The sequence below is a fragment of the Dermochelys coriacea genome, chromosome 5, assembly GCF_009764565.3.
Source record: "Dermochelys coriacea isolate rDerCor1 chromosome 5, rDerCor1.pri.v4, whole genome shotgun sequence".
Lineage (NCBI taxonomy): Eukaryota > Metazoa > Chordata > Testudines > Dermochelyidae > Dermochelys > Dermochelys coriacea.
In genome coordinates, this window is record NC_050072.1 from 100,195,818 (window position 1) to 100,222,872 (window position 27,055).

At 39.0% G+C, this 27,055-nt stretch overlaps 1 protein-coding gene across 5 annotated transcripts in view; it reads left to right on the forward strand.

Annotated features, from left to right (window-relative positions):
* Positions 1-27,055, forward strand: part of TRPM3 (transient receptor potential cation channel subfamily M member 3) — a 412,959-nt gene that overhangs the window by 284,261 nt on the left and 101,643 nt on the right. For all 5 annotated transcript variants that reach the window (XM_043514673.1, XM_043514672.1, XM_043514674.1 and 2 more), the window contains exon 8: positions 10,287-10,410. In XM_043514673.1, coding sequence (XP_043370608.1) covers positions 10,287-10,410 — 124 coding nt within the window. The remainder of the gene's footprint in view (positions 1-10,286; positions 10,411-27,055) is intronic.

A 27,055-nucleotide genomic window follows, 5' to 3' on the forward strand; every position in this document is an offset into this window, starting at 1 on the left:
TAATATCCCAAAACGTGTTAATTTAAAAATGCTGAACACCTGTAATTTTTCACAACTCTGAAAATTTAAAGCAATAAAAAAAATTTAAGAGTTTAAAAGTAAACTGATATTATTCATCAAAAATATAAATAAGTAAAATTAGAATTCTTCCAGACCTGTATATAATTTCCAAAGACATGCAGCAATAAGCAGTAAGCTCTGGATAAAAATGCATTAATTTAAGCTGTTGTAAAGAATTATTTTTATCTTATTTTTTAAATCTTACTACTGTATAATATTACCAGTGCTTTCCAGGTCAATAGCATTTTTCATCTTACTCTCTACTGTAGTAGTAGCTGGGTGAAATTTTTCATCTAAAACTGATTTTCACCAAACAATGCAAATTTGGGGTGACGAAAATATTTCATGGATAGTTTCAATTAAAAAAATCAAAAATCTTTGATTTTTTTATTCAAAATGATTTATTGCCAAATTTACTTCACTTTTATTTTATGTAAAAAAATTAACATCAAATACTCAAACATCATGAAATGTTTTATTTCAGTTAGAACAAAACATTTTGGTTGACCTCAAATGATTTTTTTTATTTCAATTTTTTTATATTACCAGTAATCAGAAAGGAATTATTTGCACATCTCTCAATTGCCATGGCCATGTGATATGTTAGAAAATTAATCATTTTCATAATTATCTGTATGTATTTGAAAATATTAACTGATATCTTGGAAAAAAGTCATATAATGCTCAGCAAATGATAACCAAATATAAAAGTAGCAAGGTATCTGTTGGCATTCAAAGGAGAAAGAAACTATAACAGTGTTGGAGAGAAAATTAGGCTAACTTACAAAAAAGAAGCACCACAAAATGTTGGGTTTATTTTACCTTGGCTCTTATACTTCTCCCATTAGCATGATTTCTCAGCACTTGGTTCCTATATTTTTTTAGAATGTACAAAAGTAAAATTTGTCAGTCATATGTAATGTAAACTCTTTAAGAAATACCATGCATATTAGACATTTCTTTCCAATGAAGGAGATAAATATGTATAATTGCTGGGATGGAGGATTTCGGTGTTATGCTAGATTCATTGGAAGGTAATGTTTAATGTGTGTGGTGTTTCTTAGAGTTTACATTATATATTACATCTATTAAAATCTGTCATTTAGAACACATTTGTTTTTAGAGTTTGGAAAGAGGAGAAGTGTTGTTGCATGATTGCTCTCTTCATCAAATGACTAAATCTCGGTTGTAAAGAACTATAGAATGGCAACTTCTGTGTGCCTTGTAACCACCATGCCACACAGAAGGAAATTGTGCAACTTGAACAAAGCTAACATTGAAAGGACAGTGGGCTTTCAATCTAAATTAATCTAATGCAGAGTTCTTGACAGAGTTCCCATTTGTAAATTCTTGCCATGAAGAACCATTGTTTCTGTTTTAAGTGTTTAAAATACTAACATGGACTTGTTAAGGTACTATAAAAAAGTTAAAATAGGAACATTGATGAATTTTAGCCCTATTAACCTTAAGATTCCAATAAATTATAGAATTAAATATAGGGATGGCATATACCTATTCGGATCATCTAGCTTAACCCACCAAACAAGAAGGAACCTATACTACTTTTTCTCTGTAATCTAGCATTCCCTTAAAGATACTTAGTGATCATGCCATAATTACTGAACATCACAAGACAAACAGGTCCCTTATCTGGTTGACCTGACCATCAAAATAGTTTTCCTAATACTGAAATTAAATGCATCTTTTTTTTTAATGTGATCCTACTAGCTGTTGTTATAACACTAGTGTCCAGTGGGAATAATCCTTTTCACTGTCCTTTATACCCTTCATTTATAGTTATCATATCGCCTCTAAGATCTTGAACTTTTAAAAAATGACACTTACGTTTTTCAGTCTCTCTTTGTGAGCAGTGGAGTCATTTGCAGCAAGGAATGGACAAGGGGATGGATAGACAGGCATTGCCTCCTCCCTCAGGTTTGGACTTGTCCTTGCTTCCCAGAAAGCAATCTTTCAAAAGCATTCTGCTAATTTAAGGTGGAACTGAAGACCTTAAATATCAAATGATACAACAAATTGAATTTTCCAGATCTGACAGTATTACAGTAACTTTGAAAACCAACTTCAGCTTGTTTACAGCTACATGATAATCATTCCACTTTCAGCATTTGTCCCTAGAACTGTTTTCCAGTCAGAGATGCCAGATCCCAGGCTTCTTGAATCTATTTATTTCATGAGGGGTGATATCTACCTTTCTATCTGTCAGTCTGAGGTTTTTCTATAGCTCCATGGTATCTAAGCAATATTTACTTTTGCAGTTGAAAAGAGTGCTTAAAATGAAACTGTTCAGAAACCCAACAATACCACAGGAAACCAGGTCTTGCTATTACCTTCCTCTTTCCCCAGTTTTTCTGAAATGGCACAGCTGAAATTTTTTGGTGGCTTGCATGTTTTAGTGCAGTATTGGCGGTGGGAAGGCAAGAAAAGAAAATATAAAAATACATTAAAATAATATTAATAGTTTGAGTTAAGGCAGTCACTTATCTTTCACTTGTGATGCAACACATTGCACATTAAAGAACTAAAGTATATATGAATGAGAAGTTCACCTACTGTGGTAATGTCTAGGTAAGCCTAACATAATCGGAGGACAGTCTTAACTCAGTTTCTATGCTTTTGTTGCTTAGTCAAACCTTTATATTTGTTTAAATATTGCTTTTTTTATTTCATTGCTTAATAGTAATAAGATTATTTCAAATGGGTTTTTTTCATAATTGATTATTGGATTATTTGTGCACATAGAATGAAAATTAACCAGAAATAAATGAAATAACAGTAAACAGAATCCTCAATGATCAAGAAAAACAAAACAAAAGACTGACTTTTCCTTAGCAAGGACACAATAGATAGTGAGGTATCTACTAATAATGCTTTGCTCCCAGTTGATTGATTATAGAATCTGGGAATTCATCTGTTTAACACATAAAACCCTCCCAAATACCTCTCTCAGGTAGAGTAAATGATCAAACCAAAAGAGAGTGGGTAGGAATCCTAAAGAAAATTAGACACAGAAAAGAGTAGAAGGTTGGCAAAGCTGTTCTATGCCTTGTCCCTGAGGCATCATGCAACAATATGACAGATTCTTCGGGCTCAAACAGGTTGTGAGGAGGCAGTAGGAATATCCATCGAAGATAAGAATCCAGATGATTTAGAGTAAAGACTAAGGTTTGTCCTGCAGGTTATGGGCTGGATTCCCCAATAAGCAGCGCAAAGTGGCATTACACCAGTCCTCTAGCCTAGCGTATAAGAAAGACAGGCTTGTCAGGAAAGGGCATGGGGAGGGCCATGACAGAGCAATCCTCCAGGCACATAAGATCCCGGCCCTAACTTGCACCAGGATCAAGCAGCCCTGAATCAGAGAAACTCAGACAGAGTAGATAATCAAGGCCTAAATATCAACCATGCAAGACCAACCATGGTTCCTTGACCATATTTTGCAGAAATAGTGGTGGCAGCAGGTCCTCCTTTTGGCAAGTTTTTAGATATTTGGTCCACAGGAGATGATCTATTAGAGACCCAAAACTCCCTTAGGACAACAAAGAATGAACAATTGGGAACAGAGTCAGAGAATATTAACCCATGACAGCACAGAGAAGCTTAAATTAAATTAATGCCTCTTAAGCTTCCACATGGAGGGCTATATTTTTCGAAATGGATGCTCATTTGTATATGTGAAACATGCAGTTGTTTGTACTAAGCAGGTAATTCTGCATGCATAATTTCCTATGATTTTGTTGCAGATGCCAGTATAATTACCTGTTTTGTACATGCTATTTTTAGCATGTGCATCATAGGTATATATATATATATTTTTAAATTAACTGATTGTGCAATTCAGTTGTGTCCAGTACAATCAAGGATCCTTGATTTGGGCAGCTGCTCGCACTTCTAGGGTCATAAGGAGGAAATAAGATTTAGACTTGAACCAAATTATTTCACATTTAATACAAAGCTTATCTGACATTGCTATGTATGCTTTATTAGAAAGACAGTTACTAACCCTGTTGTTTGTTTCTATTTCTGATATAATTATTTCTAGTTTGCTGCATAACCAAGGCACTGAATAGAAAAATATTGAGACTGACCTTAGGCCTACAAACCACTCTGATATAAATAGCACATTTATAAGCATGGAAAATTAAGTGACAGATCACATGATAAATGATACAACCAAGTTTGTAAACTGTCATGCTGCAGGAAGACTTGCCTCTCAGTAATTAGACAGCAATCTCATGCCACTGATTTTTAAAAAGAACTCCCATTAGTTTAATTCAGAAGTTTGCTTTTTAAAAAAAAACTGGCATGATGTGTTCTGGATAACTAATATAGGAAAGACAAATGAAGGCTACTTTGAAAAATTATGGATCCTACCCTGAGAGCCTTATCCTGTTTTCACTCAATGCTTACTGAGGCAAATTCCTATTGACTTCGAAGAGTTTGCCTGTTGGAAAGTGGTTTACATTCTGAGTAAAAACTTTAGGATTTGTATCTAATTTTTTTTAGAAATGGACTATGGGTGGGGTAGAGACTAAAAGAGTTTTAGAAAGGTATGCTATACAAGTCCATAGGCCACAGCATCTTATTACAGCTTCTACATTGTTTCACATACTTTACATCTTTCCCAGTAGGGATACCAGATTTTTTTAAATCTCTTTAAGGGGTGTTTTTAGCAATATCCATTATACTTTACTACACATTTTTCTCATTATAGGATGGAATATCATGTTTACTAACCCAGCTGAGTTTTGAAATACATTATTAGAATATTAGCCCCTTTCCACACCATTTTAGAGCATAAGACCCTTGTTTTTATTCAGTTTTTACTAAGGCAAAATTCCCTTTGATTTTTGAAAATAGTTTTGCCTGAATAGGGACTTCAGGGTTTGGCCCTGTATATTTAAGCCACATACTAACGTGCACCAAAAAAACTATGTCCGGCTGTGAACAAAAAGATGTGCTTCAGTGTACTGGAGATTAGCTGTTTTCAGTGGGTATGTAATGAAATGGCAGCTGTGTGCTAACAGCAGTTAGCATTGGGTGCAACTCAAACCACCAGGAACGCAGAAAAGTTGCCTCACATTTCCATATGTGGTGACACTTTACCGCAGATGCTTCCATGCAATGGCCCAGATTGTGCCTCCAAGATCCTCATGTATACGGAACCCTCAATGTAATGTGCAGCTTCCACCCTTCCCATGTGGAAGGAGGTTCAGCTGCCTCCCCAGCATTATATCCATCCCCTTTCTTGTGCCACACCCTTCAGATGGTGCTCCATGGGATTTGGATCTGCATAGAGGGACGAGGCAGGCTGGTATCAGGAATGAGTGGCCACAGAGTGGGTGCAATATAGGTTTACTATATGTAGAGAACAGCTGATATTCCAGTGGTTTGGGCATTTGATCCTGGGTCTCCCACATCCCTGCTAAGTACCTGATTCAGACCAGAGATTTGACCATGGGTCTCCCATATCCCAAGTGAGTGCCCTAAGCTTTGGACTATTGGCTGTTCTGGGGTGACACTTTCTTCCTCTCTGGCTTTGATGAGAAATTCCATCCGAGACCTCAGAAACCTTCCTGATGCAAGTTTTGGTTTTGACAAATCAGCATTTTGCACTTAAAGAACACTTTATGGAAAAATTTCCAACCAGCTCTAATGATGAGATGATTCAAACTCCATTTTGCAGTGATTTTTTTGCAGATCTTATTCATTTCTGCACCTCTTTACTCCAGAGGGGAGAATGTGATGCTACAACTTTGCATGACACTCACAAGCCACATGAAATGGGGTTCAGTGTTTGTATATCCCAAACCAATTACCTTAAGCCAGCTTTGACTATTATATACTCTGCTACCTGACTACAATTGCTGCATGGGTTTAAAATCATAAACCTTTGGTTTTATCTAACATAAAATGGGAGCTATGAAGATTTTCTGGTTCAGTACTCCGTATTTGATTAACATTAACTTTTACTGAAAACATTCTGACTCATCTAATAAGCTAAAAAAAAACCTGTAACATTTTAAATGAGCAAACTGCTTTAGTATAGACTCTTTCAGACTTCAAAAGATACATTTTCTAAATTACTGAACCCACTAATTTGTAAGGTATTTAAGAATAACTATGTTGCATCCAGAACAAATAATTAATGGTTTCAATTATCAGGCTCTCTGCTGTCAAGAACTTTGATTGATGTTGGATGCAATATTATTTCATTTTGATGTTAAGGCATTATTTAAATATTAACATTTGCACTAAGTTAAAAATGGTTCCTTTAAATTTCTAAATGCTTCAACTTGCCAAAAGCAAATCTTGTATATGGATTCTTGGTTGGATTCAATCAATGCGGAGTGTGCTTTGAATCTTCCCTTCCTTATTCAGTGACTGTCTACTTCTTGAAAGAATCTGCAAGCAGTGTGGGATATAAACAGTTAAACACAATATAAAATGTATTTGAGCATAAGCTTTCATGAGCTACAGCTCACTTCATCGGCCTGCATCCAGTGAAGTGAGCTGTAGCCCACGAAAGCTTATGCTCAAATAAATTTGTTAGTCTCTAAGGTGCCACGAGTACTCCTGTTCTTTTTGCAGACTAACACGGCTGCTACTCTGAAACCTGGAATTAAGACATTTGGTATTTGTTTATTTTTAATCTAGTAAGGTTCCCAGATGTTATGGTTCTGATTTCTTTTGGAATATATTTCTTTTGGAAAATACTTCTAAGTCTTAATTTGTTAAAATTTATTAATAATTACTGATATGATGGCATTTACTTTTGCACCATCAGCATAAAATGTGGAACAATGATGAGGTCACTGATGGTTAATGTGGTACTACTGAATCCTCTCAATAAAGATTCATAGGGCCAAATCCCACAGCCCTTATTTACTCCCGATTTCAAAAGGAGTTTTGTATAAGTAAAGACTAAGGTATTCCAGAGATAGTCCATAGGCAATATACTGTGATACAATTAATATATATAAGGCAATATACTGTGATACATCAGTTGAAACTGTTATAATTAGTTATGACACTTTAGTAATGAATGATGGTATTATTCCAATTTGTAAAAGCAGCCTATAGTACTGAGGTAAGTGGGAGACTTGCCAAAGTCAAGACTGCTGTAATAGACTATATTTTTCAGGTGCCAGCTGAGAAATTAACAAATTCAGAAGATGTCAAGATATTCTGTGGTAGTCATCATATCTGAAACCACAGCTTTGATGGCCTAGATAAAATAAGCATGATTATCCAATAACGTAATAGAAGGTACCAAGTAATTCTGGATAATACAAATTTTATATAATTGCATGAACTTTGAATGTATTGATAATGTATTCATATTGGAAGAAATGGATCTTCAGATAGTAGTTGTCCTCATCATGGAGATTAAATTTTGGAGAACAATAGGGGCAACACATTAAGCTGCTTTAGTTATTTAGAAAAACAGTCTTATGAACACATTTTATATTGACAGGTTTCAGAGTAGCAGCCATGTTAGTCTGTATCTGCAAAAAGAAAAGGAGTACTTGTGGAACCTTAGAGACTAACAAATTTATTTGAGCATAAGCTTTCGTGAGCTACAGCTCACTTCATCGGATGCATGCAGTGGAAAATACAGTAGGACGATTTTATATACACAGAGAACATGAAACAATGGGTGTTACCATGCACACTATAATGAGAGCGATCAGTTAAGGTGAGCTATTACCAGCAGGAGAGGGAAAAAACCTTCTGTAATGATAGTCAAGATGGACCATTTCCAGCAGTTGACAAGAACGTGTGAGGAACAGTAGGGGGCAAAAATAAACATGGGGAAATAGTTTTACTTTGTGTAATGACACATCCACTCTTAGTCTTTATTCAAGTCTAAGTTAATGGTATCCAGTTTGCAAATTAATTCCAATTCAGCAGTCTCTCGTTGGAATCTCTTTTTGAAGTTTTTTTTGTTGTAATATTGCAACTTTTAGGTCTGTAATCAAGTGACCAGAGAGATTGAAGTGTTCTCCAACTGGTTTTTAAATGTTATAATTCTTGACATCTGATTTGTGTCCATTTATTCTTTTGAGGGGTATTGCTGGCACATGATGGCATATATCACATTGGTTGATGTGCAGTGAATGAGCCTCTGATAGTGTGGCTGATGTAATTAGGCCCTACGATGGTGTCCCCTGAATAGATATGTGAACAGAGTTGGCAACGGCCTTTGTTACAAGGATAGGTTCCTGGGTTAGTGGTTTTGTTGTGTGGTGTGTGGTTGCTGGTGAGTATTTGCTTCAGGTTGGGGGGCTGTCTGTAAGCAAGGACTGGACTGTCTCCCAAGATCTGTGAGAGTGATGGGTTGTCCTTCAAGATAGGTTGTAGATTCTTAATGATGCATTGGAGAGGTTTTAGTTGGGGGCTGAAGGTGATGGCTAGTGGCGTTCTGTTACTTTCTTTGTTGGGCCTGTCCTGTAGTAGGTGACTTCTGGGTACTCTTCTGGCTCTGTCAATCTGTTTCTTCACTTCAGCAGATGGGTATTGTAGTTGTAAGAACGCTTGATAGAGATCTTGTAGGTTTTTGTCTCTGTCTGAGGGGTTGGCGCAAATGCGGTTGTATCTTAGAGCTTGGCTGTAGACAATGGATCGTGTGGTGTGGTCTGGATGAAAGCTGGAGGCATGTAGGTAACTAGAGCAGTCAGTAGGTTTCCGGTATAGGGTGGTGTTTTAAATCTTCCATATAGGTGATTTATAGTGCCTTTATCTGCCATATAGCAAGTCCTCACTGTGGCTTGATGGTAATTCGTTAAAATCCCAGTTAAATGGGTAAATTTTACACTGCACCTTTAAGCCACTCTATCTCAGAGGATTCCAAAGCACTTTGTAAACCTTACACACAGGATACACATGAATTACTCCCTCAGCTACTGAAATGTAAACACCTCCAGTGTAGAATGTGGATTCTCTTTTAACAGTGAAAGATCCGTGCTTTACAAAACACAGTTTAAGACAGGAGAGAAAAGGAATGCAATTGAATTTGCGAATGGTATGGAAGTAGACATTAAAACTTGGTAAGCAGTGGAATCAACACCTTTACTCTGGCAAAAAATGCCAGGAGGACATCCAGCGAAAACAAGTAGTCAATAATTCAGTTTTAAATTTCATCTGAAAGGTGGAGCCTTCAGCAGTAGAATTGACAAATAGTGTTTAAGGATAAACATTTCAGAAGTGTCCGACTGGGACTCCTAAGTCACTTAAGGTTATGTCTACATAGCAATAAAAAACCTATGGCACTATGTCTCCAAGCCCACATGTGTTGACTCAGGCTGCAGTGTTAAGAACAGCAGTGTAAATGTTCAGGGTCAGGCTGGAGCTCTAAGACCCTCCCCTCTTGTGGGGTCTCACAGCCGGGGCACCAGCCAAAGCCCAAACATCTACACTGCAATTTTATAGCCCTAAACTAGCTGACCACCCATGAGCCATGCTATGGGTCTTTTATTGTAGCACAGACATACCCTTAGGCACTTTGAAAATTTTACCCTTATCCTTTGCTTATTGTGGCTACTTACTTGTCTCAGTACCATGCTCATTTTGGTTTCGTAGATGACAGACTTAACCAGAGCAAAAAAATGGCATTCCATATAATAACATATAAAAACTTGCATTTAAAATACTGGCTGTAAAATATTAATAATGGGAATTATGGTAGCTGTTTTGGTGTAATTGTATATGGTATGGTATGATTTATTAAATACAACAAAAATATTCATTAAAAACAAAAAAAATTGGCAAAAAAGAGAGTCCCCAAAACTCCACGAGCTGAACCCTTCATTGAGTTCTGCGAGCCCATTGGTAGAACTGTGTGTTCAGCTCATCCTGACATCCCAGTCTGCATCAAAGCCAGGCTGTCAACTTGCTTTCATTAAGAAATCCCCCATAGCTGGTAGCCTTGAGTGACTTTCTGTTCAGGCGATATCTGGGAATTGAAATCAAATCTCAGAGGTGAGGGACCACTTCACTGTGTTCAGGGCAGCATGTTTTCTCAGCATAACATTGCATGACTCTTTAATAAATCTCTGCCTTTCAGTTCTGTGCAAAAAGATCAAACTTTTAACACACTTTTTTGTTTTCTCACTCTTACCTCCTTCGCCATTGCATTTGACATTGCAATCCTTTTCAATGCAAGTTTTAATTACACACTTCTGCATTTTCTCTGCTTTTCTGAATTTCAGACTTATCAATGAGTCTTTGAGGGACCAGTTACTAGTTACTATCCAGAAGACTTTTACCTACACTCGAACCCAGGCACAGCACCTCTTCATAATCCTCATGGAATGCATGAAGAAGAAGGAGCTGGTATGTGAATGGTTTTCTAGATCTGAAGTCAGGGACCTGAATGCAGTTCCTCATCATGACTGACCTTTTCAAATGTTGCTTAGGGAACTGGGTGTGCAAATCCCCAATGCAGCTTTGAAAAATCTCACCCCGTGCATTCATTACCCTTTGATTCCTGGAATACTTTCTATTGATCTCTAGTCTTATTTACAGGTTTCAGAGTAGCAGCCGAGTTAGTCTGTATTCGCAAAAAGAAAAGGAGGACTTGTGGCACCTTAGAGACTAACACATTTATTTGAGCATAAGCTTTCGTGAGCTACAGCATCCGATGAAGTGAGCTGTAGCTCACAAAAGCTTATGCTCAAATAAATGTGTTAATCTCTAAGGTGCCACAAGTACTCCTAGTCTTATTTACTCATCAACTTAGGTGCTGTATTTACATCACGCATTTTATCCGTTGTATGGGCGCTGAAGTGGCTTCTCTGTTTTTGCTTTGTGAATGGTGTTACGCATATTATCTGATGTCCATAATGTGACTGAAAAAAACAACAAGATGAGCCTGCCAATGTCTTTAATAGATCTTAATCAGAAGAGCACTTATAGATTCATAGATACTAAGGTCAGAAGGGACCATTCTGATCATCTAGTCCGACCTCCTGCACAGCGCAGGAGGCCACAGAATCTCACCCACCCACTCCTGTGAAAAACCTCACCCATGTCTGAGCTTTTGAAGTCCTTAAATCATGGTTTAAAGACTTCAAGGAGCAGAGGAGCCTCCCTCAAGTCAACCATGCCCCATGCTACAGAGGAAGGCGAAAAACCTCCAGGGCCTCTCCAATCTGCCCTGGAGGAAAATTCCTTCCCGACCCCAAATATGGCAATCAGGTAAACCCTGAGCATATGGGCAAGATTCACCACCAGATACTACAGAAAATTCTTCCTGGGTAACTCAGATCCCATCCATCTAATATCTCATCTCAGGGGATTTGGCCTATTTACCCTGAATATTTAAAGATCAATTACTTACCAAAATCCCATTATCCCATCATACCATCTCCTCCATGAACTTATCAAGTAGAATCTTGAAACCAGATAGATCTTTTGCCCCCACTGCTTCCCTTGGAAGGCTATTCCAAAACTTCACTCCTCTGATGGTTAAAAACCTTCGTCTGATTTCAAGTCTAAACTTCCTGGTGGCCAGTTTATACCCATTTGTTCTTATGTCCACATTGGTGTTGAGCTTAAATAATTCCTCTCCCTCTCCTGTATTTATCCCCCTGATATATTTATAGAGAGCAATCATATCTCCCCTCAACCTTCTTTTAGTTAGGCTAAACAAGCCAAGCTCCTTAAGTCTCCTTTCATAAGACAAGTTTTCCATTCCTCGGATCATCCTAGTAGCCCTTCTCTGTACCTGCTCCAGTTTGAATTCATCCTTTTTGAACATGGGAGACCAGAACTGCACACAGTATTCTAGGTGAGGTCTCACCAGTGCCTTGTATAATGGTACTAAAACCTCCTTATCCCTACTGGAAATGCCTCTCCTGATGCATCCCAAAACCGCATTAGCTTTTTTCACAGCCATATCACATTAGCATCTCATAGTCATCCTATGCTCAACCAATACTCCAAGGTCCTTCTCCTCTTCCGTTACTTCTAATTGATGCGTCCCCAACTTATAACTAAAATTCTTGTTATTAATCCCTAAATGCATAACCTTACACTTCTCACTATTAAATTTCATCCTATTACTATTACTCCAGTTTACAAGGTCATCCAGATCCTCCTGTATAATATCCCAATCCTTCTCCGAATTGGCAATACCTCCCAGCTTTGTATCATCTGCAAACTTTATTAGCACACTCCCACTTTTTGTGCCAAGGTGAGTAATAAAAAGATTAAATAAGATTGGTCCCAAAACCGATCCCTGAGGAACTCCACTGGTAACCTCCCTCCAGCCTGACAGTTTGCCTTTCAGTAGGACTCATTGCAGTCTCCCCTTTAACCAATTCCTTATCCACCTTTTGATGTTCATATTGATCCCCATCCCCATCTTCTCCAATTTAACTAATAATTCCCCATGTGGTACGGTATCAAATGCCTTACTGAAATCTAGGTAAATTAGATCCACTGCATTTCCTTTATCTAAAAAATCTGTTACTTTTTCAAAAAAGGAGATTAGGTTGGTTTGGCACGATCTACCTTTTGTAAAACCATGTTGTATTTTGTCCCATTTACCATTGACTTCAATGTCCTTAACTAATTTCTTTTTGTTGTTGATGCTGTCTTGCCATCCACACCATCTGTACACACACAAAAGTGCCATTCATGCTGATGAGAGCTCTGCTCCCATTAAGGCAGCAAGCTTGGGCTTTTAGCATTTATTCTTGTTGCAAGTCATAACCAAGCAGTAAAGAATTCATACATTCCGTGCCATATATTTCATGCTGTATGGACGGTAACGGGTAAGAGTAACCTGCAGCGAAACAGCAATGGTGCTGGTATTTGGAAACAGTAGCAATGTAGGGCCAATTCCTGCCTTCATTTACACCTGTACAGTCCCAATGAAGTTAGTGACTTTACAGAATGGGCCAAATTATACCCCTACCTTAAACAGTTCACAAAAATGTGTAATGGAAGTGTTGGATAATCATAAATACAATCACAATAATTTTGTGGATGATTTGGTTTGAACTTTACTGATTTAAAGAAGTGACTTTAAAAACTGCACATTCCTAACCCAGCAGATTTGCTCCCTGTGTATATTCTACCCCTGGCAGAGCCTAACACAGCTAAAAGGATACCAGTATTACCCCATTTCATGTATCATCAGCCATATTGTCTATTAAATTCCTACCAGTTACACCTGTGCAAACCCACTGACGAGAAGCACTGCCCAACTGTCAATAAGAGCACAATTTGAAGACATGGGGTTGCACAAGTGCCACTACAGGCTTAATTCAGCCTGTAGAACCTTTATTACAGGTGGTGATGTGTGAGAAGGAGAAAACAGAGCATGATTCCGAGACCCCAGGTTGAGTGTATAGGGCTGTCCCTTAGAAAAATATTTTTACTTATAAACTGAGCACATTTAATATGGAAATCATTGAGAGACCATAAACATTGGACCCTATAAGGCCACTTTTACAAAGTAACTTTTCAGAGTAGAACCACGCTTTAAATACTGGGTAAGTTACTAGCCTAAAAACTGCTAAAAACTTGGAGGTAGTGTGGTCTAGTAGATTGAGCACTGGACAGGGACTCAGAGGACTTGAGCTCTGTTCCCAGCTCTGCCACAGAACTGTTGGGAAAGTCACTTTACTGCTCTCTGTCTTGGTTTCTGTAAAATAGGGCTAATGATGCTTACCTCCGTTATAAAGTGCTTTCAGATCTACTGATGGAAAGTGCAATATTAGAACTAGGTATTATTATTAGGTATTTAAATGGACTGCATGTACTAAACTCTATTAGCCTTGATTTTTGACAGGCTGGCTGAACTGAGACTTTCATTTTATAACTCAATTCTTCCTCTAAAATCCATTGTAGATTCACATCAATCTGAATGTATAAATTCCTGCAATTTCAGGTTGCAGACAGTTTGCAATACTTTGCTCAAATCAACACTTTTGAAAAGGACAGGTACAGTTTGATTTAAAAAAAACACACATTTATTTTTCTGTAGTTACTAACAACTTCATACCCTGCTGAGCCTGCTTATTTCCATTTGAAAATCCAAGCAGGAGTGCTGCCTATGAATACCCATATAGCAGTGGTTTGCAGTTATGCTTTATAACATTTGTGCTTGTCATCTCATCATTACATTATTGTAGATACTGTACATAAGCTACAACCTTGATGATTAAAGTGTCACTATTACACAAATACTTGCCCCCCATTCCCTCCTGTTTATGGTTGCCAAGCATTTACCTGCATGCCAAGCAGAGTTGTCCCATTCCTATAGCAAAACTACAGAGATGCCAACCATAATACACGTAAGTGGAATTGCCAGCTATATCGCTGCCTTATTCTGCTGCCCTTTTACTACTGCATCTCAACTTCCGCGAGCAGCACCACTTGCCAATCATTAGCAGAAACAGCTTCCTTAGGAAGACCCAGATCAACTTTGCAGAACACAAAACATACAGGCAAGCAGATAATGACGCTTCTCTGGCAGAAATACTTGAACTCTAACTGGGTGAGGGCCAGTTTTTTCCTGATGGATCAAAACAGAGCTCTCACTGAAAACATCTATTTTTTAGAGGGAGCCATTTGGCCTAAAAACCAAGCAATACTGTGCGCACGTACGCACACACACACACACACACACACACACCAAAAAGGAGAAAGATCACAAAATGAAACAGAATATCAGTGAAGGAGGAAAAAAAGAAATAGGTCAGAAGGGAAAGGGAAAGGCAAGGTCAGAGAGAAGAGACAGGAAAGCCCAAGAAAAGGCAGCATAGATGGTATGAGAGAAGCCTGCCATAGAAAGAATGGATATAATGTACAGACAGAGAGTAAAAGAGGAGATTTAACAGACACACATTCTGAAGGATGATGTACATTTTATGGTATTTCAACTCCTCCTGCATTTTAGCAGCAGAAGCAAATTTTTGAGTATCCTTTAACAAGTTTATTTTGTGTATTTTACTACGCCTGTGAGAAATGCAGAGATTAGAAAGATCTTCAAAGATGAATTAATATAAGGGAATTAGAATTTTTAAAAAATCCCTTAATCCCAATCACATTGTTTGAGGTTAAGTTACACAGTTTTTATACTGTTTTCTTTCTCATCAACCTAACAGGCATGGCTTTTCTTTATCAGTATGGGATCGTTCCAGAGGCCAAAAGAGTCTGCTGCGCATAAAGGCTGCTCCATAGAGCCCTGCTGTAGCTAAGGGCTGTCCTAGACCACACGATGGAAAATTAGGCAACGATGTTATAGGAAAATATCCATCTTTGCATGCCCATGAATACTGTGATACTACTTTACATCTCTGGGAGCATTTGTGGCACATAGCTGCTTAAATCCTGTCTGCAAGCACTATAAAGGTCAGCTATACCATCACACACCTCACAACAGTAGAGGCATCCCTGGAATTCTTTGGTGCGTAGCCTTCAGCTGTACTCCCCTCAACTCCTGATTACCCAAATAGCATGAGAGGACAGATAATCAGGAGTTCGGATTATCAAGAGGTCAGGAGCTATTCAGCAGCAGAGTGGCCTACCCTGCAACTGTGGGCTTGGCATTATAATCCTCGCACTCCTGGCTGAGGGTCTCTGCTTTGCTCCACTCAAACACTTCCGTGATAACAGGGCTGCAAAGGGCTCCCTCTGCTGCTACAGGGCTGGTGACACCCTATCCTTGTAGGCACAGAGGGCAGGCTGCAGTCCTGGTGGGGCAGAGCAGAGACTCCCTCCCCTCCAGCCAGGGCTCTGCTCTGCCCTGCTAGGAACACAGGGATAGGGTGTCGCTGGCCTTGCATCATCGAGCTCTCTGCATGTCATGGCCCCACTTGCTCACTCCTGTGACAATGCAGCTGCAGAGGGCTCCCTGCCCTGCTGCAGGATGGCCTCCCCTACGGTTGGAGGCTAGTCCTCCGCTGCCTTCTCATCTCTGCTCTATTATCTGAACCTCTGCATTAGCCAAATCCACTGCAGTGGGCATATATCTCATGCTGAGAGACGAGGAAGGGATTCAATAATGAGGAGGTTCGGATAATAGGGTTTCAGGTAAATGGGAATATGCTGTATTCAGTATTAATACATAGATAAATGAGATTAGCAGGAACCCTGAGAACAGCCATGCATAACACATACATAGAAGGAATAAGAAAAGGGGCTACTCCATTACTGTGATACTCAGTGTACCCTTCAGACACTTGTATGCGGTGTTTGTTGGTATGCTAAGAACTTCTCTAGCTCTGCCTAGCCTCATGAAAGTCTAGTCTCTCAACACTCCAATAATAGAGAGCAGCCTACTCTGAGTTTTTGAAATCCTCCTAACTCGTGTACATATTTCACCAAATTCTCACTCCCCACCCCTTGTTTATATTATAATAATACTTTTATTACAGTTTATATTATAATAATACTAGTGTGCATTTATAGAAGAGTGGGCATGAACTAGCATTCTGGATCCAAATTCACAATTCAATCTTAATTCTAGTAAAAATGATGAAATCTAAATACTCAGGACTTTGGGAAGGTTCAGATTCAGATCTGGATTTCATACCCTCAAGTATTCAGATCCTGGGTTTTGATAAGACCAAACAGACCATTACAGAGCTAACTATGAAGTTTGGATTCAGGCATTAAATCTGGGATTTTTGTTCTGATCCATTTCTGATTCCCATCACAGATTTCCTTACAACTGTATACCTATGCCACCTCTGAAATGCTGCAACTACCTCTCTGGCATGGGAGACAGTTGGAGTCAGGGAGACAGTGGGCACACAGAGAGATATTATGTTCTTGATTTCAAAACATTGCCATAGTCACTATAAAACTATACATAACATGCAGTCAAATGCAGTGTAAACAAACTGGAGAAAAATAATTAACTTTTGTGTCTAATCTTTCAGTTATAGTAATCTAGGGTGTTGCTTTTAACAATGATAGGTTTAAAAAATCTTCAGACAAAATTGTGATTTTTAAGTTAATGACTTCCTTTTAAGACTCCTAGTGTTTTGCACTTTTGCAGAATAATACTGACAGAGGTATTGAATGACTTCAACAATATAGTCCCTTGAGTGGGTGGAGACCTCACCAACCTTGCACAGCCAGCTTTTCTCCCTTGCTGCTCCCCATTTCCACATCTATTCCAGCTCCTTTCCTGCCTGACCACCTGATTATATGCTTAAGACAAAACATTGCTGATAAACTGATTTTAGGTTGGTACTCAAATATTTGTCCAGAACAAACAGCAGGAAGCTATAAGGGCTTATCCCTTTCAGTGGAGCTCAGAAGTAGCATAAACAGATCACAGTTCCTTTTTTTTTCACATTTTTCACTTGGCTAGATGATGTGATGCTTTCTCAGGATGTCTAGGACCGAGAGTCATCTTGTTACCCCCCCTGTCTCCAGCCAGACTTGCTGGTGCTTAACTAGGTGCCAGCTCCCCAACACTGCCAGTCTGTTAGCTACCAAAGAGATCTCATCTGGGGAAGGATAGCCCTCACTTTGTGTTGCAGGTTAACAGCAGGTGCACCTCAGTCCCAGACCCCTTTCGGAGTTCCCCTGTGATATCCAGCTCCTGTTACTGGCTACTGAGAGAAGTACCATGTTTGCCATCCCAAATGGCACAGTGTACATAACAACTTGTTTGATTTAACTCAGGATCTGCTCTTGAATAACATCACAGCTCTGAGAGATATTTACAGTGAAATCAGTCATGAGTGTATTATCAAAGGGTAAGATTTAAGAGAGAGCGTGTAAGGACAATAATGGAAATAGAAAGGTTATGTATAAAACAAAATCATAACACGCTTTCTAGAAACTAAACTTAACGTTAACAGGCTAAGCAACAATCTAAAAGCTGTCTGTTCTCACCCAAAGCCTTCCTGCAGCATTTCCAGCCAGGGCTTGTTGGGATCCCATTTTCAAGAATGTAATCACACTGCCTGATTACGTCCCCAAGTGCCAGATAAAGAAGTGTCCTTTTGCCTTCTCCTTTCGATCCCCAAATCCATTTTGTGTCCCTGGAGTCAGGATGACTCTTGGTTTATGCTCTGGTGTGGTAACTTCATATGCAAATTGGGGGCTTCTATTGTGTTGGCTTCTGATGCTTAATTTACATTTGAACTGAGGCAGACTGACAAAAATACATCCTTTGTCTGTCAGCAGCCTGTTTGTCAACCCTGCCTGGAGTCTCGCTTCAGGAACATATTTTCTTTATATGTTTTTACATAATATCTGTACATACATTTCACAACAATATTTATAATCATTGTGATGCTGGCTTTCATTTAACAGCTTACATGATATTCTTTATGGATAAACACTATGAAAGCAGTGTGCTAGGCAGTGAGTTTTTCAGGCCTGTCAGACGTTACTGTTACAGACCAGGGAACTCCCTTGCCACTGGGCATTGGGAGGTTCTTAAGGTCATAGATGCACTTTGTGTTTGCTGAATTCATAAGGAGCAAACTATAGGGCCCTGAAGAGGCTCATTTCATTATAGTGTGCATGCAAGCAAACGGACACACAAATGGGCAGAGGCAGGAAGATATGCTGTAGCATTGAGAAAGTCATAGACGCAGCTGAAGTACAGATGGAGAGAGACAATAGAAAAAAAGAAAAACAAACTATCTTCTGCCCATTTAAACCCACCAAAAACAAAAAATATTTCACTTTCAAAAGCCTGTTTTTCTAATGTGTATGCTCTTAAAAAAATAAAACTGTATTAGCAGGAGAAATAGTTCAGTCTCAGCAAAAGTTCTCTACCCCATAGGAAATGAGACTTTCACTTTGGCTGTTTTGCACTACTTGTCTAAAAAGATGTCTCTGACTTGTATGCTCAGAATGTGCCGTTACAAAATAAGTTATTACATGTGCGATTACATGTTCATTTGGTAATAAGTAATTTCATTTACCGAGGACATGCTTGGGAGCAGAGTGATCTATTTAAATGTGTACATGCACTTTCAAAGTGGAGAACAAATTCCACTTCTCTGATCTGCAGATTTTGTTGAACTGGAAGCTTAGGTGTGCACTACTGCATGTACCAGAGCATTTTCAGAAGTGCAATTAAATTGCACTAGTGTAGAATAAAAGTATAATAAAGTGGCTGGAAGTATTTTCTAGAAATTCAGCAACTACACACTTAGCATGAAGTCTGAAAAATCCAGCTCTGGGGTTCCCAAAGCATTGCAATAAGGAGAGTTGACCAGAGCAGGGTCTGAAAGTAGTGATACGGTCTGAGTGCCAAAAAGCACCATTAGTCAGTAATCTTCTAACTTTTTATGACTCTATGTCAAGAAGATAAGGTCAGACACTTTTCTTAATGACTGTTAGTCCACTCCTTTGTAAGGTTTTTCTAGGATAGATTTTATCACAAAACTATTTTGTTAATGTTTGTAAAGCAGTTTGAGGATGTATCTAATCCTATTCCATTGAAGTCAAGGGGAGTTTTTCCATTGATTTAAATGGCAACAGGCTTTGGCCCATAGAGCACAATTGGCCTGGTCCCGTGCCTATTGAAATCAACACAAGAAGAGTCCCACAGCCTTGGGCCCTCTATGCTGAAATATAGGCACACAGGGTAGGTCTACACTGCAATATAAACCCAGCTTTTGAATTCAGGCTCAAGCCTAACCTCCCTTCATCTACACACAAATGCCACTAACCCAGAGCTCAGACCCAGGATCCCAAGAGGGTGGAGGGTTTAAGCCTGAGTCAAACTGGGACCCAAAGTTCAAGTCCTATTGCTTTGCAGTATAGACGTTGCCCCACTGAACTCATGCTCTGGGAGTCCACAATTCCACAGTCTGACTTTCTTTGTCAAGTTTTCCTACCCTGCACCACGAGCAAAGGGCTAGAATAGCCATATTGGGGGGGGCGGGGCTAGGAAGCCTAGGATATGAGTGGTTGGACTCAAGCCCCCATAATGCAGTGTAGATGCTGGAGCCTAGGCTGGGACCCAGGGTTCAACAATTCTTAATGTAGAGCTACAAATAAGCATAGATGCTCAAACCCTAGGTTAACAAATCTAGGGTCTGCAAACTCAAATTCTACTAGCTCTGGGCTTACATTGCAATGTAGACATACCCACAGATCCTGTGGCAACAAGTAACATAGAAATGCACATACATGAATGCTGGTAAAGGTTACATGTTTTTACTACTACCAAAGGCATTTTATGGCTGACGTAAAACCCCTGAGTATTTCAAGGGACATCTTTTTAAAATGCTGATAGTGCCTTAGCTGAGTGAATGGCACCACTGTAATATTACTCCATTATAAAAAGAGTTCATGTAAGGAAGAAATTATAGATAGTGGATGCAAGCCAGTGCCTACTAAGAAAAAACTGACTTGTGAATCGCAGGAGCACGTTTCCAAGTTAAGGAGCCACAGGATAAGATTTAATTAGTCTCTTGCCAAAGGGAAACAAGAGAATCCCATCTCTATTTGACATCCATGAATAATGAAACATTTTTTTTCTCCTGTTGCCTGTCATGTTTTCATTTACTTTAGTGGCAACCACTGTGCTACTATAATAAAGACTGGAGCTAGGTTGCCATTATAATCCCCCTTATTTTCATTGTGTATAATCTGACAATAAAAGTTCATTCCAAACTGACACTTGGCACACCAGGTGGTTGTGCCATTTGTTATTCTAACATTAACAAATCAGTGCATCATGGTAGAATACCCAGGCACAATGAGCTGAGTTCAGAACAGAGGTTCACTCTGCACTGTGATTTTACTGGCTGTTTGTTGGCTTTTCTCTCAACCGGAGATGGATCCAAACTTTTCCAAAACTCAGAAATGTAAAGATCTAGGGTACTGGTCACTTGTTGTAAAGTTCACATTCATACCCAAATACAGATTTTTCTACAGATCCAGGATTTAGGTGCAGCCCATCTGTTATTTACATAACTCGGATGCCAGTGAGTGATGTAGCTAATTCTTTTCCATTCAGACCATGGAAAAGATCTAATTTATTTCCTTCATAATTGTTGCATGAATGGAGATTATTCTTTGGAGATTTCCATTTTGTCAGACCAAGAAGGAAATCTTTCTTGGTAGGATAGATTACGCAATGAAACTGTACAAGCTATGATGCAGGTAGCCACCATCATGGAAAAGCTGAGGGAGTATAGAATGAGATAGCTGAGTCATTTGAGACAATGAAATGTGGGATATGTTTCAGATAGAACAAAAGCTAATAGTGATGGGACAAGAAGACCCAGAAAGACGGTAGATGGAAATGAAGAAGGCTGTTGTCATCTTGGAAACATACTTAACAAAGAACATTTGGAGATGAAGTGCCTCCCTCTGGCACTTTCCCCAAAGGTTGAAATATTTATTTAATTACAGTTGTTTAAAAAAAATCAGATTTCAAAAACAAGTTAATGAATAAATTATCTCAGCTAAAATTCTTGATAGCTGATGGCATTTTTTTTTGTACAAGAGCAGGAAGAGGAGGTACCATATTTATGAACAGTAAAATCTGATTTTTGGGAGGATTATGGCGGCTCCATTGAGCATATAATTTGGCAATGAAGATCTGAAGAAGGAAAGCAGCTATTCTAGGCAGCTAGTAGTTTATTGGTTGCTAGAACAATTGGCCTTTAGTCCATCAAAACATTCTGTGAGATTTCTAACATGAAATTAATTGATTCTGAATTAAACTTCTGCATCTAATGTGAGGGAACTAATCTGCGAGGTGATGAGCACTGCAACTCCAATTAACTTTAATGCAAGTTGAGGATGCTCAGCACTTTGCAGAAATTAGATCTTAGGTACAGGCATGTAGCTAAATCTATCCCCATTCAGGGAAACACTAAAGCATGTGCCCAAGTCCCATTGATTTCAATGAGATTTATTGCCTGTTCCTGCTGCCCTTATTCACATAAGCAGGTCTTCTTTACACCAGTGGCCATACTGACTTCTCTAAGACTATTCTAATAAGTAAGGACTACCTGTGTAAATAAGGTGTGCAGGATCTGACTAATAGTGGTTTTCAATACGTTTTATTTCCTGCCAGTCTTATTTGGCTCCTTTTTCTTCTGGAGACACGCTTATTTTACTTGTTCAGAATTGTAGGCTAGTTGTAGGGCTGGGCCTGTTTTCATTAAAAATCAATTTGGCTGTGCCATAGATGTCAATGAGGGCAGAATTAGAATACTAGGTCTTTAAGAAACAGTTTGTTGCAATTTTAGTTATTTTCATTTCATAAATTCCAATAAGTTTTGTGAGTGAAACAATGTGCATTGAAAAAAGAAAAAAGCAGCTATTCAATTTGCAAGGTAATCACTGTATTTTTATTACAGCAGTTGCTTTGCAACTTGAAAAAAGGGAGAGGGGAGAGAGATTCCCATATGCAAAAGGTACAAGAATGTCAACCTGCAGTATATGCTAGGGTATGAAATTGATGGTCTCATGAACCTGTTACCCCATCCCATTACTGCTGCCCCACTATTAATATTTAAAAAACAATAACAGATATTCCTTGTTAAATCAAGAAACTTTGAAGTGCTAAGTAAAATCTCTGACCCATTAATTACATTCAATAAGTATGTCCCTTTCATTTTATCTGATATGCATTGCTCATACATTTAGTTCAAATTTCGTTAGCTCATAATAAGTGGTTTTGATCTAGTAGAAACCATGTTCTTTTTTTCCCCACATACTCTAACAAAAATTATAATTGAGAAAATTAAATTAAACTAAACAGTTTCTGTTGCCACTTAAACTGCAGATTTGCTAATACACCCTATGTCTCTTGTAGCATTAGCAAACATTTCAGGAGAGACCATTTTCTATTATTTATCTTGTTTATCAGTAACTTCAATAATGAAAACTTAGGAAAAGTGGTACTGTGTGTGGGTAGGGAGGGAATGTTTTACATGAGGTGATGCAGAAACTGGCCAGTTATTGAAACTATAAATCTGGGAGGGTTTGGGACATTGTCGAGTTAATATAGTGTGTGTTCATTGTTTATATATGTGCCCAGGCCTTTTATGGGTGCACCTTAAATAAATAATTATTCCAGACACCTTCTCTTTACCTCTTCCAGCTCCCTCATGAAAACCCAACGCTTCAAGCAATCCCTTCTTCTCCTTTCCTCTACTTATCAGTAATCCTCTCAGCCTCACTATCTCTGTCCTGATCTGTTTTCCTCTTTCATATGTAGAATATAAGATCTTTAGGGCAGGTAATATCTCTTATGTATAGCCCAGAGGGACTGCTGCACCTGCACAAAGTCCTATTGTTTGTTACTTTTTATTTGTATTGCAATAGCATCTAGGAGACCTAATCATGGACCAGCCCCTGTTAAACTAGGCATTGTACAAACACTTTAGGCAGGGCTGTGCATGGACAAAGCAGTCTATTCCCATGCTGTGTGCTGCTGGAGTGAGACCAGTGCTTATAAAGTGCAATATAAATTTCAACACTATAAATGTATTATAATAATTATTAACTAATCTCTTCCAATTGCTAAATGATCAGTAGTTCAAAGGATTGCTAACCAGCTTGGAAGGTAATAATTCATAGCTATTTTGGGGGTAATGTTCCTGCCTCGGCCAGTCTGATTTCATTATCAGTCAAAATATGGAATATATACACAGTCACATTTTGTAATGCAAAATAATCTGCATACCCATTGAATACAAGGGTTTATTGGTGATATTTTAAAAAGCAAGAGCAGAGTTTGAAGTCTGTGGCAGAGCAAGGGAATAGAATCTGGATCTTCTGAGTGTCAGGATAGTGCCCTAACAACTGAACCCTCCGTCCTCTCCTGCTTCTGAAGCTAGTGTTTTCAGTTTCAGTTAAAAGCAGAGACATAACTGCTGACTGGGTCAATTTCAAAGCAGTGCATGGGAGGAATGCAGACAAAATTGTTTAAAATAATGACATTCAAACAATATGTCTCCAGTACCTACAGCTATGGGCATTTACTTCGCAGAGTCTTATTCCCTTAAAGCACCAGAACTTCAGTTCTAGATCTCTTAGGTTCACCCTTAATCCTGCTCATGGCTTCCATATTTAAATCCTGCTCCAAAACCAGTCCAATTTTACAGTTCTTTAACAGGTGTGTGAAAGAGACATTATGGGCCAAGAAAGCCCAGTGTGGAGCTAACTTGCTTGACTTGTTTTTACAGATACAGATAAAGAATTTTTCTTGCTCAAGATTGATCAGCAAATGTATCACAGACCCAAGGTGAGGTAACAACAGGAGCATATTTATTCAGGTATAGCCCCCCCCCAAGAAATGAACTACTCAAGAATATGCTGCCAGAGGGTGGCATACAAGAAGATCATAGAGCGCTCAGGTTCGAAAAGATACAGATATCTCAAACAGTACACAAATGGGCCATCACTACAATAAAGTCTTAGCAGGTGAACCTAAATACCTCCATCCATGGAAGAGAGGCCTGTTGCTTCATTGTCCTCTGAACCTTTCCAAAGAATGCACCAACCTAACAGGACAATTTTTATGCACACTTTCTCCTGTAAATAAGTTCTATAGAAGGCTTCTTCCAAACATGTCCTGGAAGCAATGTCTGACTTTTCTAGAATAAGTGGGACAGTGTGTGAGAATAGTAGCCTTCTAGTTTCCATTAGGGTTAGTAATCTGCAATATGTCTGTTCTAAACCCATCAAAATTTCTGTTATTTAGAATTCAGACTAGCTTCCAAGAGTTAAAGCTTCAGTATTTTATTCACTATGCCACTCAATTCCCATTTTACCATTAACCTATTTAAGTCACTTTTTGTTTGTAGAAAAACATGTGAAGGAAGCTTTATTTTGTATATAGTCAGAGCATCTAAAGAACGCTCCTTCTCTCTAAAGCATAAGAAATAATGGATGTTCCTTTAGCATTTTAAAAATTAAACAAGATCATATTTGTTTGACATTCTGTCCGAGTCAATGTGATGAAAAAGGTCAGGAATTACTGTGCAGTTTTAAATTAATTTTAGTTAGTCTTCACCTTATTTTCCCGGCCCTCCTCATGCAATTTCTGAAATTCTCAGCTCTCTGTGGAAGCACATTCCTTGTGTTTGTATTCATAAACTGTTGATGTAAAAACATGGCTTAAAGAATAGGAGATGGAGTCAGGATGTCTAGATTCTATTCCTCTGCTCTGCCACTCCCTTATGTGTTCACCTTTCCTCATCTATTTAAAAAAAAAAAAAAAGAGGAGACAACACTATGTACAACCTCACAAAGAAATTGAGACCTAATTCATTAAGGTTGGTAAAATGCTCTGAGAGCCTTGTATGGAAGGTGCTAGAGAAGTGCAAAGGATTGCTATAGGTGGTATTTTCACCACCATCTGGTTTGTCCATATGTTCAGGTCAAAAGGGTGTGTGACAGACCCAGTGGGGTACAGGAATCTGGTAGAAGGCAAATATACTGGCCACTGGATAAACAGTTTTCTGTTCCCTGAGTGACCAGAACAGGCATTGCCCTAGAGCAATCAGGAACCTGCTAGAACCAATTAAGACAGGCAAGCTAATCAAGACACCTGGAGCCAATTAAGAACCTTCTAGAATCAATTATAGCAGGCACGCTAATCTGGGCACCTGGTTTAAAAAGGACCTCCCATCAGTTAGTAGGGGAGTGTGCAAGGAGTAGGGAGTGAGAAGGTGTGCTGCTGGAGGACTGAAGAGTTCAAGTGTGAGGATAAAGAAGGTGCTGGGGGAAGGCCATGGGGAAGTAGCCCAGGGAGTTGTAGCTGTCATGCAGCTGATACAGGGAACATTGTAGACAGCTGCTATCCACAGGGCCCTGGGCTGGAACCCGGTGTAGAGGGTGGGCTCAGGTTCCATCCATCGCCCCAACTCCTGATCAGACACAGGAGGAGTTGACCTGGTCTGTGAGAATTGGAGTAAATTGGAAAGGGATATGGCCTGTCCCCGATCCACTAGGTGGGACACAGAGACTGCGGGGATTGTTCTCTGTTTTCCCCCATGCTGGCCATTGATGAGGTTAACTGAGTGGACGGCAGGTTTGAGCTACTAGCAAAAGTGGCCAAAATGAGGGTTGCCATGAATCTCTGAGGCAAGCAAATTCGCCAATAAGTGCAGGACCCACCAAGGCAGAGGAGGAACTTTGTCACAGGTGGTAGCACTAGAGGGGTTAAAATGAGAAATACAAAGTTTGGTGATCTAAATTTGGACACAAATGTGTTCGGTTGAAGTGCTTGATGGCAGAAGTATAAGTTCCAGACACAGAGATGTTAGTTCTAGGAGTGTTTCACACACACCCAGTCATAGGGTTGTTGACGTATCTGTGACTGTGTTGATCCACAGAGAAAACCCTCTGATTACAGAAGAGAACAAAGCAAACATTCACACTTCTGTATATTTCAGAATTTTGACTAGATCTGTATGTGTTGTGCTTTGAAGAACCATTGCCCTACATACATGAATTAGGACTTTGTTGCTGTTGTTTGTGCTCCTGCTTTTCTCCCCATTAGTTTGATGACACACACAAACTTTCAGATCAAGGAAGAAAATGCAAAGAGTTCTCATGCTGTCAGGTAGAGGAAGGAATTGTAAATTTAGAACTTTTACAACTAACGTTCCAACCTACTCCCCTTGTTCCTCAGCCCCTTGTCCTCCCCTCCTCTTTTGACCTGCAACCCTGTATCATTTCACTCACCAAAAATGGCCATTGACTTGATCTGATTTTCTCTAAACACTTTACTCTCTTTCCATTGCTGAATTCTCCTGGTCTGACCACCATCTTGTCTCCTGCAGCAGCACCCACCTGCTCACCCACTCACAGCACGTTGATATTAGCTGTACTTCTGTCTCAGACAGTTTTATACCCCCGTTACATAGGATTATTAATTGCCACAATTCTCAGACTTTGCATAGCTGATCACCTTAATGGCTTGTTTAATTAAACTCAGATTCTGCTCTAACTGTCAGGAGAATAATCAGGCAGAATTAGCTGAATTATAAATGTTAAAACGTACTGGAGTGATTTG